At 43.6% G+C, this 14,619-nt stretch overlaps 1 protein-coding gene across 5 annotated transcripts in view; it reads right to left on the bottom strand.

Annotated features, from left to right (window-relative positions):
* Window positions 1–14,619, bottom strand: part of herc1 (HECT and RLD domain containing E3 ubiquitin protein ligase family member 1) — a 98,782-nt gene that overhangs the window by 45,381 nt on the left and 38,782 nt on the right. For all 5 annotated transcript variants that reach the window (XM_011487291.4, XM_078944198.1, XM_011487287.4 and 2 more), the window contains exons 24-35: window positions 13,391–13,511; window positions 13,263–13,314; window positions 7,604–7,875; window positions 7,282–7,497; window positions 7,079–7,199; window positions 6,296–6,533; window positions 6,054–6,226; window positions 1,006–1,161; window positions 818–924; window positions 643–753; window positions 396–566; window positions 57–296 (exon numbers count right to left, since the gene is read on the bottom strand). In XM_011487291.4, coding sequence (XP_011485593.1) covers window positions 57–296; window positions 396–566; window positions 643–753; window positions 818–924; window positions 1,006–1,161; window positions 6,054–6,226; window positions 6,296–6,533; window positions 7,079–7,199; window positions 7,282–7,497; window positions 7,604–7,875; window positions 13,263–13,314; window positions 13,391–13,511 — 1,978 coding nt within the window. The remainder of the gene's footprint in view (window positions 1–56; window positions 297–395; window positions 567–642; window positions 754–817; window positions 925–1,005; window positions 1,162–6,053; window positions 6,227–6,295; window positions 6,534–7,078; window positions 7,200–7,281; window positions 7,498–7,603; window positions 7,876–13,262; window positions 13,315–13,390; window positions 13,512–14,619) is intronic.

Raw genomic sequence — 14,619 nt, forward strand, 5'->3', positions numbered from 1 at the left:
TAAGGAAATAAACTGGTATATCAGATAGAGCCCCCCCCCCTCCCCTGTTGTCTCACCTCTCCATTCTTGCCAAAGGAGATGGTTCTGGCCTCCATGTCCAGGATGCAGGTGATGAAATCTCCTTGTGTGAAACTGCTCAGCGTCAGGGTCTGCTCCCCGTTGTGGTAGAGGTTTCCACTGTAGGCTCGATACAGCCACATGTCGGATGTGGTGCGGTGGTTAAAGTCATGAACCGGCCACCGTGACACGCCCACACACGTGCCCTCGTTGCCTCGGTTCTCCTTCACAATGTAAAACTGTAGTGGGGTCGCGCAGTAAAATTAGTATAATTGTAGAAAAGACAAATAAATAAAATGACGAGAAATTTAAAGGTTCTGTGCTTCAAAAAACGGCACCTTCCACTGGTAACACCCAGAAGAAATGCCAGTGGAGGCCAGACCATAGCCTTTCCCCCCACTGCCATGGGTCAGGCCCTGACCGTTCTCCACCACGCAGCACTGAGCCTTTTCTGGGTCAAAGGACACTTCCTGAATGGGCAGGTTCTCATCTTCCTCCTCTCCCTCCCCCTGGATGTCAGATCAACTGTCAGCCTCTTATACAAGCACTGAACAAGAGTCAGGAGTCTGAGCAGCAACTACACACCTGGAGTCTCAGCTCCTGGACTCGTTCTTTGACCTGGACGGCGTGCTTTGCCTGAGCCACGGGAGCCTCCCACATGCAGTCCGACAGCAGAGAGAAGAGCCGCTCAACCACCTGAAGAACACTTCAACATTAGCCACTTCATTCAGGACACAATCATCAGAGAACTCTGCCGTACCTGAGTTATTTGATGATCCTCCATGCTAGCCTCACAGGCTGGAAGAACAGCCTCCAAAACATGAAGTGCCAGAAGACGGGTTCTGAGGTTTCCCACCAGAGCAACACCTGCCATCAACAGCACCAGGAGTTAAGGTCTCTGCTGGGTTCCTGCTCAACCAAACCCTTCATGTTTATCGGTGTTCACACCTGAACTGCACTTCTGAGCAGCAATGTTGAGCAGCACCTCCGTCCATTTAGGGGAGGCCATCTTGGACTGGATGGCCTTTGAAGACACCACCCTCCTTAGGAACACCAGGAAGTCTCCCAGGTGGAGCTCTGCTGTGTGCTGCTTCCGTACCAAAGCTGTGATTAAGAACATGCCAGTTAGAATCTTATGGAGAAAACTTTTATGTTTTCTGATTATAAAGGGAGAAAATCTGTAGCCAAATTCAACTGTATTTGTAATTCTGAATGCTTGTCACAGTCACGCTTCAATCAATTCAAAACATGCAACAACAACAAAATCCAGAAAATGGCATTGTCTGATTTTTATAGAGTTTATTTTTGAATTATGATGGAAAATACGCATCAACACTGCGGACACCAGCCCCCTCAGGCCTTGGATCGGTAACGGCTTATGTGAAATTATCCCTTTAATTTAGGTCTTAAAATGTTTTGATCAAAGTCACTGCAGCAGTTCTCCTATTGCTCCTACACCTGGTTGTGGATCCCGTCTCCGGCTCGTCTCGCGCTCCCAGCCGTCCCCCAACTTCAACTGGATGAAGATCATTTGCTGGACTTAAAATATGTAGTTGTAGGGTTAGATAAGCTAATTCTTCCCTAAGAGTTCTGGTACATCGCCTGTCGATCCTGGGGAAGGATCCCTCCTACATGTGGACACCCCTCAGGTTTCTTCTTTTTTTCTGGATTCCATATATTTTTAGGAGTTTTTCTTACCGCGAAGGGGGGTCTAAGGGCAGGGATGCCAGTTTAGCTTAGTCTGTTTAGTTAAAGTTTTAGTATTTTCCTATTGAATTCTATGCATTTATGATCCTTTTTGATTGTATGTTTACCTTGTAATTACTGGTACGAAGGCCATTGAGACGACAGTTGTTGTGAATCTGGGCTATACAAATAAAATTGAATTAAATTGAATCATTGGGCTAAAACCACAAAAATTTTTTTGAACAAAGAAATGGCGTCAAGCTAACATTTTAATGATGTGAGCAAGTTTAATCCTTTGAGACCGAGCGGATTTTGTAAGATTATATTAAAACCGAGTAAAAGTGTTTAGGGTGCTGATGACATGAGACAAAAGGTTGCTGTGCTCAAACATTTCCTCAAGAACGCACAACTTTATCAGCTGTTAAGACACTTCTGAGACTTAGATGTCACGGGACTGTGGTTTGATGCAGAATGACAAATGAATCCTGAACTGTTGGAGATGTTAAAGTCCCATTGGCTGTCAGCACCAAGGTGCTTGACATTTCTTCTCCCGATTTGACCCCTCTCCTTTGGTGAGCTGCAGACACAGCTGAACCATTTAGTGGTTGACCCCCCCCCCCCAACTCCCCTTAATGCTGAGTGTCGGGGGGGGGGGGGGGGGGGCATTGGGTCCCGTTGTCTTTGGTGTGACTCAACCGTAGATTTCAACTCACAACTTTCCAGTCTCAGGATGGACATTGGCTAAGAGACAAAAGATTGACAAAGCTACCAAATACACTTAAATAATAAGATATAAACGTTCATTCTAGGCTTCTTTTTTTAACATCCATGTTTTCAGTGATCTGTAGATGTTGTACTGCCAGCTTTTTTGCAACTGTATGAATTTCGTTTGAACCAAAATCCGATTCATAGTTGATTTTGGTACATTTTAAATGATTTAAATAAACAAGAATTAATGTGAAATCCATTCACGTTTTAGTTTCCTAAAGTTCAGCCCACTGTTGTTTTTTCACATCCAAATAATCCAAAGGGAACATTCTTAGAACATTCTACAATAGGGGTGTTTGAAATAATTGATTTGGCAATATATAGCAATGGTTCATTTGCCGCTTGTATCGATTCAAAATGCTGTCAGGGCGATATTTATTTAATTATTTCTGAGCATCCTTCAGTGTATGACTCTTGTTTTCCACTTCACCCTCCGACCGCTAGTTGGCAGCAGAGCACACGGAGCCTCTTTGAGCAGCTCTACTCTGCACAAAAACAGCTTTTTTTGTTGTTATGAGACATGAACTACTTAGGCTACGTTCACACTGCAGGGCTTAATGCTCAATTCAGATTTTTTTTAAAAATCCGATTTTTTGCAAGGCTGTTTACATTTCCATGTAAATGAGAATTTTTGTTATCTCCTGTGTGACCGTGAAATGACCCCGAACCCGCATGCGCAGAAGAGTACTCAACGGTGAACGACGTCAGTCGTTGTTTGCGGAGGTAGCTAACGTTAGCAATGGATGTCAACAACAGTGTTGTCAACAGCGGAGCTCTTTTTGCATTATTAAATTCATGTTCTCGAAGGAGCCAGGACAATTAGAATCTTCTCATTTGTGTGTGGCATTGGGGGGATTTCGGCTGCCGCTGCTGCTGCGGTGGGGGTCTTGGGGTGGGGATGGCAGGGCACTCTCCCTCCTTCTTGTCACGTTCCACCATCCATTTTAGAAGAACATAAACACTCACCTGAGCACAGGTGTTAGCTCACCTTTGCACTAACAGTTTGCATGATTGAATGACTGAAATATTTGACACTAGTTGGTTTTAAGGCATAATAATGCGTGTGAACACTATCTGTTTTGTGTACATGTCGACAGGTGGACATTTTTGCAGCTAGCAGGTGTGTTTATAACATTTGAGTGTGTGTGTGGATAGGCCCCGCCCTTTTTGTACTACATTTGAACCTTACCATAATGATTAACAACCAGTAAACTTGTTGCTTTATGCTGCTTCATGGTCTTACCCCCCTTCCCCTCCTATTATCACCCTCCTACCCCCCCCCCCCCTCTCTAACGTCCCTCTCTCTTCTTCCCCTCTTTCCTTTTCCGTCCGGTCCAACACCAAAGATTTTCAAACATGATTGAAATTAATAAAGTTTGGCCTCAATTACAAAAGGGGTTTATTCAGACATACCTTTGGTTTGTCTGAAGATTAATAACCCCTCTTGTTAAAGTAAAATATGTCCAACACAAGAGGCCCTCAGCTCTCATCTGTCTGCCTAGCTGTTGGACAGGACAAGTAAAAAAAAAAAAAAAAAAAGAATCTTCTCATTTTGAGAACGCATTGGAGCCAGGATCGTCTGTACCCACTATTGTGGAATGGAGATGTTTATGTGCTGTGGCTGCGTGTGTGTGTGTGTGTAAGAGAGAGGAGGAGAGCACGTGCAAAGACGTAGGGAATGGGGGGGGGGGGGGGGGGGGGGGCAGCAGTGCGCATTCATGTTGTGTGTTAGGGAGGAAGGACAACAGTAATAAACGAAGGATTCCCCCAGAATAAATGCTTTTTACTCTTTATTAACCCGCTCTGGAGAATCTAAGGGTCTAAGGAAAGTGAACCCCAAAAGAGGATCCGCCTTTGGTCCCCCACACTTGTGACCACGGTCGGAAAGGGAGAAAAAAAAGTAATCGCGGGGAAGGTTCAACACCACACTCGGCCATTTCGCTGAAATTTTTTTTCAAAAACCGCCCGGTTGCGATAAGAGCCCTCGAGTTTGGCCTGAATAGAGCTGTCACCCCAAATATTAATCCAATTGGGGACCTCGCTTCCCTTCCACTGACTATCTCAGCAGCATCATCCGCCATGGTTGATGTTTATGTTCTAGTTCCCGCCTACTTCAACGCAGAAGTATGACTTTTGTAGCGTGTCATGATGTACGGGTCGATTCATGTGGCCTGGCCGTTCAGACAGAAGTCACATTTCAAACGATCGGATACGTATCGGATTCAGGACCACATACCCAAGTGGCCTGTGCCGCATTTGAAAAGATCTTATCTGTGTCGTTCAGACTGTCATGAAAAGATCAGATACAGGTCACATGGGGGCAAAAAAATCTGAATTGGGTCGTTTTAGCCTGCGGTGTAAACGTAGTCTTAGTTTTTACTTGGAATGGGTACTGAACTAAAACTCTGTGCCATGTTGCTGCTAGCAACATATAAAAACCCGGATTGCGGTGCTTTGTAGCGGACTCAGATGAGAACAAGTGAAGCACTGCAGCTGCACAGCGGCTAATAGGCTAATGCACTTAGCATCAACCAAAATGCTGTCCGCAAAGGGGGCCAAAGTTCTGCAGAACCTCCCAGCAATAGAATCTAGTTCAGCGACCTGCTGGATCAGAGTGATGTGCGTAACGCTCTGAAAAAAGGCCGACATCGTGGCGGTCAGCGTTAGTTTACTTCCGCGTGAGAAAGCGTGGCTGCAGCGGTGCAGATATGTAAACAAAGTATCTTTGTCACATTTAACTTTCCTTCACCCTCTTCATCACACTTTATTGTTCCTGGAAACAACTATTTTTGAAACACCATTCAGGCTCCTGAACCATTTAAAAGTACTGGAGAAGCTACATGAAGATATACTGAAAGAAAAAAGTGCTTTATTTCCCCAATCATACTTTTAGGACATTATTGGTTAAGCAACATTCATTCCATTTTTTTTCATATATAGATATATATTTTGTTGTGGAAATCAGACAATGCTGACTGTTCCCTTTCTATATTTTAGATTACCAAAATAAAAGCACTTAAAATTTGCCTGGGTAAAAGCAACTTATATATGAGATACAGTTGCAGTTCTTAACGCTGTGATCATTAAATAAACTGAATTTGACAATTTATTACAATGAAAGACGTCTTGAAATTCAGATAAAGATTTTTCTAAGCCATATTTTTTTTTAAAAGAGGAAAAAATGTGTTCCGGTACAATATCGGGATACGTATCGTATCGCTAGATTCTTGCCAATACACACCCCTATTCTACTACACTGTGTTTGCCAAATTCAAAGTGTTTCCACACATTAGACCGGAATGATGGACTGATCAATTTTACCGCAATCCGAATGGTATTTTCCAAGATCGATTATCGATTCATTTCATTTTGAAGCACTTTTTATTAACCCTATAGGTAGATTTGATTTGATTCTGCCTCAGACAGATTCATCTGGTTGGATGATAGGAACAGAAATCAATTCATCGATTATCCGTTACACGCCTAATAAACACAAACTGTGATTCATTTCTAGATAAAACACCAGGGAGAACTCTTGTTACCTCTAAAGTCTTTTTTCTCCATGTTGGCAATGTTTTCATGTTTGACGTCCTCTGGCTTTTTCCCAGGTGACAGAAGGTTGACTCCGGCCTGAGACAGCAGATTCTTCAGCTGACTGCACAGCAGGTCCAGCAGAGACTGGACCACCTTAGGACATAGCTTGTCTGCATAGGTCCTAAAAGGGGAGAAACCGCATTTGGTTTGATCTCACTACTTCAGATTGTTACATTTTTACCTCTCTTACCCAGTACTGATGGCCAAGATCTGCAGCAGACGAGTGGAGGCCACCTTCAGGGCGGTGCCGAGCTGGGACACCCCAGTTTTCTGGAGGAGCTGCAGGGGTTGCCCCAGCAGGGTCTCTGTGCCACACAGCTGGGACAACACATTCAAAAGTCCGCTGGAGATGGCCAGAGAGACATCCACAGGCTGGTAACGAACACTCAGTGCAAACACGGTCACCAGCAGGAGGCGCTGCTGAGCTTCTAGATAAAACAAAATCAGGACAACACTACAGACTTTATATCACCTTTACAAGGTCACCAAAGCAGAAGCAACGAGTTATAAAGTGTAGAGTCGCTACGCCAGCCTGTTACCATTGTCAGGTGGATGTAAAAAATGACACCATATTAGGAAGGACAGTAACCAAAGCCTTAGCAGATACAGTAAAATTACCATAAATTTCCTAAATTTGGTCTGATTGTAAAAAGAAAAAAACTCTTATTTCAGAAATAAGACACGAGCATCAAATTTTGGACAAGTGTCATGTTGACGAGCGTCCAAAAGAGGCAGCGGAGGCAGCATATTTGATGCCCGAATTGCGTTCAGTGTAAATGTAGTCTCATGCCAGGCTTGTCGGAGTCGTTCTAAAGTGTCGCACTTTTCTCCTAAAAGTTCGACTTACACTCTGGTGCAACGGTTATTTGATTTTTTTTATTCTGTAGTTGGGATTTTTGACAGCTGCTGTTTATAGTCTGAAAAATGTGGTAAACAAAAGATTTTTCCATCACTTGTCAGAAGAAAGTCTTACCAATGTGGTGCTTATTTGCCTGCAGTGCCTTCTCCAGCGTGACCGACAGTTGCTGATAGATTTTATGGACTGCTTTCTGGATATCTATTTGAAGGCTCCTCTTGGCTGACTTTATTCCATCCTGCAACAACAAAACCAGCTGAAGGAGCAGAAAATAGAAAACTACTAGGGGGATTATTACCATTCAACCAGCAACCTGGTACCTGGTAATGATGCAGCTGCACGCTCTCCCTCTTCAGCCCTCCGGTGCTGATAGTGCTGAGGCCAAAGCAGCCTGCCAGGAACTGCAGCCGGACGGATGTGAGTAGGGACGAGGAATGGAAGGTGCCACTGGACCGACCAGCATTCCCTGACTGGCTGCCTTTCTCCTCCATACCCGAGATCAGAACTACAATCTGGTGAAGCGCTTCTAACCTTAGCTGGAAACACAGAACATTTCAGTTTGGAGAAAGTTCTGGCAACTCCCTGTTCACGGCTCACCACATGTCGGAAAGGCTCAACCTCCCATGTATGCAACCCCCTCACCTCTGCCCTGCTCTGCTGCTGCTCCATGGTCAGGATGGTAGCCTGTGGGCTTGTGGACATAGTTTCATCCGGATCCTTAAAAGCAGGAGCAAGGCCCACATCACAAATGATGTAGCTGACCAGGTTGTCAATGATTGCATGAATTCCCAGTGAACGGCTGAGGTCCAGATCTGACTCCTCATATGAGCGAACAGAGCAGTAGCTTCGCTGGCAGCTCAGTTTAGCCTGAAACCAGGACTCAGCCAGGGAGTCTGGTGAGCTGTGAAGAAGGCCTGGCAAAGAGGAGGAGACAAGAAGATTTTAGGAAGCCTTTCAGCAGACAAACCCTCTTTCTGTAGATAAAATACTTCACAAAACAAGAAAATGGACAGACATGTCAGCACATGCCTCAGAGGGAAAGGGATAAATAACTGGGCTAAAACTGAAGTTCTGATCCTTAGCATTTGTTTCGATGTCTCACTATGGGACAAACCCCCTGCATAATACCTAAAAGAACTAATCTCATTACGCCTTGATCGGCTGTTGATCACTTGCGTCACCGAACACCTGTTTTCGCTTTGAAACACATCTTGTTTTTTGCTTTTAGGTAACTAGCTTAAGTGTCCACAGATAGGGGTCACCTTGTACCGTCACCAGGCACTAGCTACCGTAATTGCCAGGTTATAGAGCGCACTTGTATACAAGCTGCATGTTGTAGCAATCCAAGTGTCACGTTTCTGAGACCACAGTAGTCTCACAGAGGAGGGAGTGACCAGTAGTTTAGCCTATTTATTTGAACACACCCACATCAGCCAAACAGCATGGACCTCACTTCAGCAACCAGCTCCCTCAGTTATGGTGTGGAAATTCACACTCAGATTCCCCACTTCCCATGAGTCTTAGGGGTTTAAGGCGGGGCTAACCCCCGGTTCGCCACACTGTGTTGTAGATTGAGGATGTATATGTGCTGAAACCGCGTGCATGTTTAAGAAAGAGCAGGGAGCGGCAGCAGGACGCGAGAGCAGCTCTCCCCTCCTTCCGCCTGTGACACGGCAGTAACACTTCAGCAATGTGGAAATAACAGGGCTAGCCCGGTCCTGTTTTTCGAGCAGTACGGACCACAAGACTTTATTTTTTACTTGTCCGCTCGGGCCACTAAAATATCTAACAATTAATACATTTTTCACCTTTTTCAATAAAGTATATTTTGTGAAAACGTGTAGATTTACCTCGTCTTCATAATTTACTTTTTCTGCTAGTCCTGTGTTCAGACTTCAAGGGTTTCTATGGGAAACCTTTTATCACTCTTCTCCTCCTCTCCCGCCTGCGTGCGTGGCTGTCACTGCCGAGCACCACGCGGCACGCGCTCACTCAATTTTTTTTCCAAACTTTATTGAATGTAACAATTCAATACTAAACAATGTTAAACAGCAACAACGAAGGAACAAGCCAGTGGGTTATTATTACATTTTAGGCAGATATATTTAAACTGACACACATATCAGCGCGCCCCCTGGTGGTTTTTCACCGCGATGATCATAAATCCAACACCGTCACTGAAGAGAGACTGAAGCATGTCAGAGATGTGGAAGACATGGCAGGAATAGATAGGAATATGTTAGATGGAGTGACGGGTGGAATTAGTGCTATGGACAGCAAGATATTTAATGAATGCATTGAAGATGAAACTGTATGCACTAAGCTTTAAGCTGAATGTCAAAGAATCAAAGGCAATTCAAAATACCTGAATCTCAGACTCAAATGGAGTATAAGGTCAAACTACTTAATTTTGTTTTTCTTTACAACACTGTAAGCAGTAAGTATTTCTAGTTAGCTGAATGATCTCAGTAATTTAATTGTATTTAATTTTTCAATTATTTAATTTAATTAGGTAACTAAAGTAACTAAAAAGTAAATGTAACTTTGCAACAGTAACAAAAAGCAGAACCTTAAGGCAGTCAGGGCAAAAAAGTCAATAAAACTTCTTAACTATTGATTAGGAACAAATGTGAAATAGCAGTGATTAGAAGCAGCATGAAAACTTCTTAACTAGTGTTTCCTACTACACTGCAGCGCTCTCTTCAAAACATCTGAAACAGACTAGAGCAGATTTAAGTTTGATATGCTCTATTTTTAGTCATTGAAAAGTGTATAAATAAGTGCTAGATGTCACCAGAATGCACCAAATTGCACCATATTAAAATTTCCCCCGGACCCCCCTAAAGTTGCAAGCACCTGCGGAGCAGCGGGTCTCGCTGTGCGCGGTGTCGGGCCAGTAACTTTCAAAAACTACTGGCCCTGTGGGCCAGTGCAAATTTCTGGGCTATGTCAACCCCTGGACTTGTAAGCACGCGCGCTCTACGCGGCATGCGCCTCGGCGCGTGCGCCAGAAGTTTCCTTCCACAACAGTGAAGGAAAAATTCTGCCACGCAGCTGACCGGCTTTCCCAAACCTTTTGGATTTTTTTCACACTGCTTTTTACGATTGCTTTTAACTTGAAAGTTGTGTCATATTGTAGTGGCGGTCACGTGCACGTTTTGTCTAAAGGCACCAAAGGATTGTGGGATGCGGCTGGGCATGGGTATTTCTTTTATTGCACCATGACTGAAGTGTCGAACAACTGAAGTGAGGTCCATGCTGTTTGGCTGCTTGAGTGTGTGTCAAAGCAATAGCGCTTGTTGCTGCGCATAGTTTTATGCAGGCAGTCTCCCCTCTGAGACTGCCGGGGCGCACCTGCCGGCCGATACATAAAAGCATAAATTAGCCACATCATGAAAGAAGCCGCAGTGTCGAAAGTTGGTGACGAAAGTTGGTGACAAAAGTAGCGGCTTATAGTCCGGAAAATACGGTACTCCTGCTTCTGGCTGTCCACCACAAACCGGGGCATTTGTTTTTGGTAAGCACCCTAACTGTCCAGCTTGGTTGCATGCTTAGCCTCCTGGCAAACACAATTCCCTTTGATTAACATCCCAGTTACCAGGAGGTTGGAAAACCCCGGCCCATCGCACCAGATGTAACAAAGACTCTGGGGCTCAACTCTCAAGTTGAGGCATAAAAATTTAGATGAAGGACTAGGGCTGCACGATATGTGGAAAACTGGCGATATGCGATATTAGTGATCAATATAGCGATGACAATATAACTTGCGATAAATGAACAAATAGCAAAACAACCAAAATCATAATTTCCCTTTCACTGCAACGGTTTATTAAAATAAGAGTCAACATACCTAAAATTATACTCAAATGAATCTAGTCTACATGGGAGGCGAGCATCTAACATAAAAGGGCTTCATCTGATTGGTCAAATGCATAAATTGATTTATTTGATTAGCTAAATACTTCAAGCCGCCATAGGATTGTTTTAGCACATTTAAAGTAACCATTTATTGTGATTTTCACTGTCTTTTTTTATATGCATATTGCACAGCTTGATATCGCGATGACGATAAATTTGCGATTTATTGTGCAGGCCTAAAAAGGGCACGTACCAGGTCAGCTCCAGTTGTCTTTGCCTAAAACATGCCTGACGTGCAATTGAGAGCCCTGGTGCATGCAGCCATTGTGCTCGCTTCACCATGAACAGTCTATGACATTAACTAGTCTGTCCCCTGCTGACTGTTTCTTGCCTGCCGCCAGACGGCCAAGACAAATACTCGGACAAGAAACCATGCACAGCAGGCAGCTGGGGCTCCCAGCTCAACCTGGCTGCAGCGGGCGGCTCCACCCACTGAGGACGGCTCAAAATTTAACTTTGCAAAGGAGGACGAGGAAGCGCTGGATCTCCTCAAACTGTCCACAGTAGCTTCATCCAGATGAGGATTTCAGCCTCCTGACCTCGGCATAGGCTGCAGAGTCTCAAGCTACGTCTGCCCTAATGAACCAGGACAAGAGCACACCAACCTCCCTCTCCCTGGGAATGGGGCATTTTTCCTGGTTGCTTGAGATAAGCTTGTCTGGCAATACGGGACTCTCCATGTCAGAAACAAATACGCAGAGAAAGAACTTCAGGTTACTTGCAGAACCCCAGTTCTCTGAGTAGCATGAGTGAAACCAGACAGCCCTTCTTGCTGAGGGAAAACTAGAAGAAATGCTCATCTTGAATGACGCTACGTCATGGCGCTGGACGCTCATAGAGTGGTGACATTGGCATTGCAATCATTAGCCAATCAGTAATGAGGAAAGTGCTTCTGAGGAAAACGGAGCCGTATCCCACAGGGGGACATCTCACTCATGCTACTCAGAGGACTGAAGTTACCTAAAGATCTGTTCCTTCTGCACGTTTTTTTCTGTTGTTAAGTCATTTCAACATGTACCAAGTAAAGTGTTTATAAAGAGTGACATGTACACAACTTTCAAAACTGCCGAGTTTAACAACTGGACTTCATTGCTAACATATGACCACAATTCTGTACTGTCTGCATATTATTCCAATGAGAAAAAATATTTACAATAAATGCTAATGAACGTGAGCGTTCACTGATATGACATGTAAACTGTTGAAGCTCATTTTCAAATGTTTATTTGTATTTGGGATGAACTGTTAAATCAGCTGGACCCAGCAATCTGCTAATATCTGGTATTTTGACACAAATCAGTTTTTTCCTTTTTTAATTCAGAAACCAATTAAATGTTCCCTCGCCATGTTGCTTTTTCACCTTTCACAGCCTCGCTGTTTCACTGAAAACATGAGTGACAGCTCCAACAAACTGTAGCATCTCCCACCATGAAACCATTTGAAGCATATGTGTGGTGTAGAGGGTCCAAAACCCCAGATCAGTCTTGTTTTACTACGGGAAAGCACACTAAGATTACTGCATAATGAAGCAGGGAGAGAACTGCAGGGAAAACTGGTCAGACTGTCGATGGAGATCGCAGAACACAGAAGTTGTCTATCATAGCTTTGTGTAGAGAAGGTCAGTGGCTCCCCTTTTTACTTTTTTCAACTCTTATTGCAGATTAAACTGAACCAGGAAAGTGCAACTTTTTTGTTTTAACTGTATGATTATTTTGTGGTGTTTGGAGGCTTTACTTTCCTTACTTTAAATCATTTTAGGGGGATTTTAAAGGTTTTATTTAACATCAATAGAGGCATTTCTATTATTACTTGTCATCTGTTTTTCTCTCGCATAAGTAATACTACTAAAATTAATATTTTAATTAATAATTAAAACTAAATAAAGTGTTTGAGATGATTTTTGTTATTTAAAACGTTTTACTATTGATTCAAATTATTATTGACCACAAATTTCAGTTAACAACCGCCTTGACAATAAATATTTACTATCAGCTGTGAAAAAAGCATTTCAGTCGACCTCTATTTCCAAACGTTCAAACATTAACCGAAGTCCTTTTCTGCTGCATCTAATAAATTAATGTGGTTAGCTCCAAACAGAAACAGATGTTTTTGGAAAAGTCTAATCAACCTAAAAGGATGGTGGAAAACACAGATAATCCATGGCTGCCGCCCTGCAGGTGCCCTTCCTCGGTGCTCCATGAACGGACATTCTTTCTCAGAGGCTTCATTCAGGACCGGAGGAGAATGAATGGCGGTGGAACGTTACAATCACTGAGGAGTGGTTCACCAGAAAATAAACATGCTCAAAAGAATCAAATCAATTATCCTCAAAGATCAAAGACAGAGAGTCAGGAGGGACACAGATGTTCTGTCAGAGCGTTACCTTTCTTCTTCTGAGAGAAGGCCAAGTCCAGATCAATGTTTCTACGTCCACTCTGAAGGACAGAACAAAGCACGCTTTAGCTTTAAACTCACTGCAGTGAGCACAGAGCACATGTGGGCTTTCCTTACCAGGTTGCACCCCTCCTCGTCCGACTCGGGCTGGGACAGGTCCGACTCGCTTCTGGATTTGGTCAGCCGGTACCCCGTGCTGCTCTGAACTGACCGGCTCTCGGCACTCAGACTCTCGCTCCTGCAGACCCAAATATCACCAGCTTCAATGCTTCGTCAGACAGAAGTGAGCATCTCAACAAAACACATTCTACCTCTTCTTTCTAACACCAGGTAGCTCTCCATCATGTTGGAGTCTCACTTTGTGCTCTTTCTTCATCACCTGCTGCTCTTTTTTCTTCATCATCTGCTGCGTTTGACAGCAGGCCACAGCTTTTTCTCCTTCCAAGGCTTAGTTCTAGTTTAAGCATGGTTGATATTGTCGTCACTTTTCATGCTTTTTCCACTTGGAGTTTAGCAGCAGAGTATATTTTAGGATAGATACCTTTGGTGGCAGTGGTCCCCAACCCTTTTTAGGTCACAGATCACATTCATACGCATTCATACACCAGTGGAGCCACACTAGACACACAGAACTGCAGCTTAACTTTCTCTTTTTTTGGACCATTCTCTGTAAACCTAGAGATGGTTGTGGGTGAAAATCCCAGTAGATCAGCAGCTTCTGAAATCCTTAGACCATCCTGTCTGCGAGCAACAACTATACCATGTTCAAAGTCACTTCAATCCCCTTTCTTCATTTTGATGCTCCCTTTGAACTGCAGCAGATCGTCTTGACCATGTCTACATGACTAAATGCACTGAGTTGCTGCCATAAGATTGGCTGATTATAATAGATACAATACTAAATATGAATCCACCGTCTGAGGAACTTTATTAGCAGGAGCTTTGAAACAGACAGCTGGTTGCTGAATCTTTTGCAATATTATTATGGTCTGTTGGAACAACTGTCACAATAAATCCATATTCGGAGTAAAAACTCTTCTTCTGTTTCCTCTCTTCTGCAAAGAGAAACTTTCCAAAAACTTTTCCAAAATAAAACTTCCTTCAGTATAAGATTTATACATATAACGGAAAAATGCAAGTTGTGTTTTTTTCCTCTGTGGTCCAGTACCAACTGTCCCATGGACTGGTACTAGGGGTTGAGGACCACTGCTTTACTGGATGGGCTGGTTAAGCACCGTTTTGGTTGTTCTTCTGGGAACTTCACTGTGTTTTCCTTTAATATCTGCTTCTTTATGAAAGCATAAAAGTTAAGATTCTTAACTTGAACACATCTCCGCAGCATCTCA

The sequence above is a fragment of the Oryzias latipes genome, chromosome 3 (assembly GCF_053564925.1).
Source record: "Oryzias latipes strain Hd-rR chromosome 3, Olatipes_Hd-rR_3.1".
NCBI lineage: Eukaryota > Metazoa > Chordata > Actinopteri > Beloniformes > Adrianichthyidae > Oryzias > Oryzias latipes.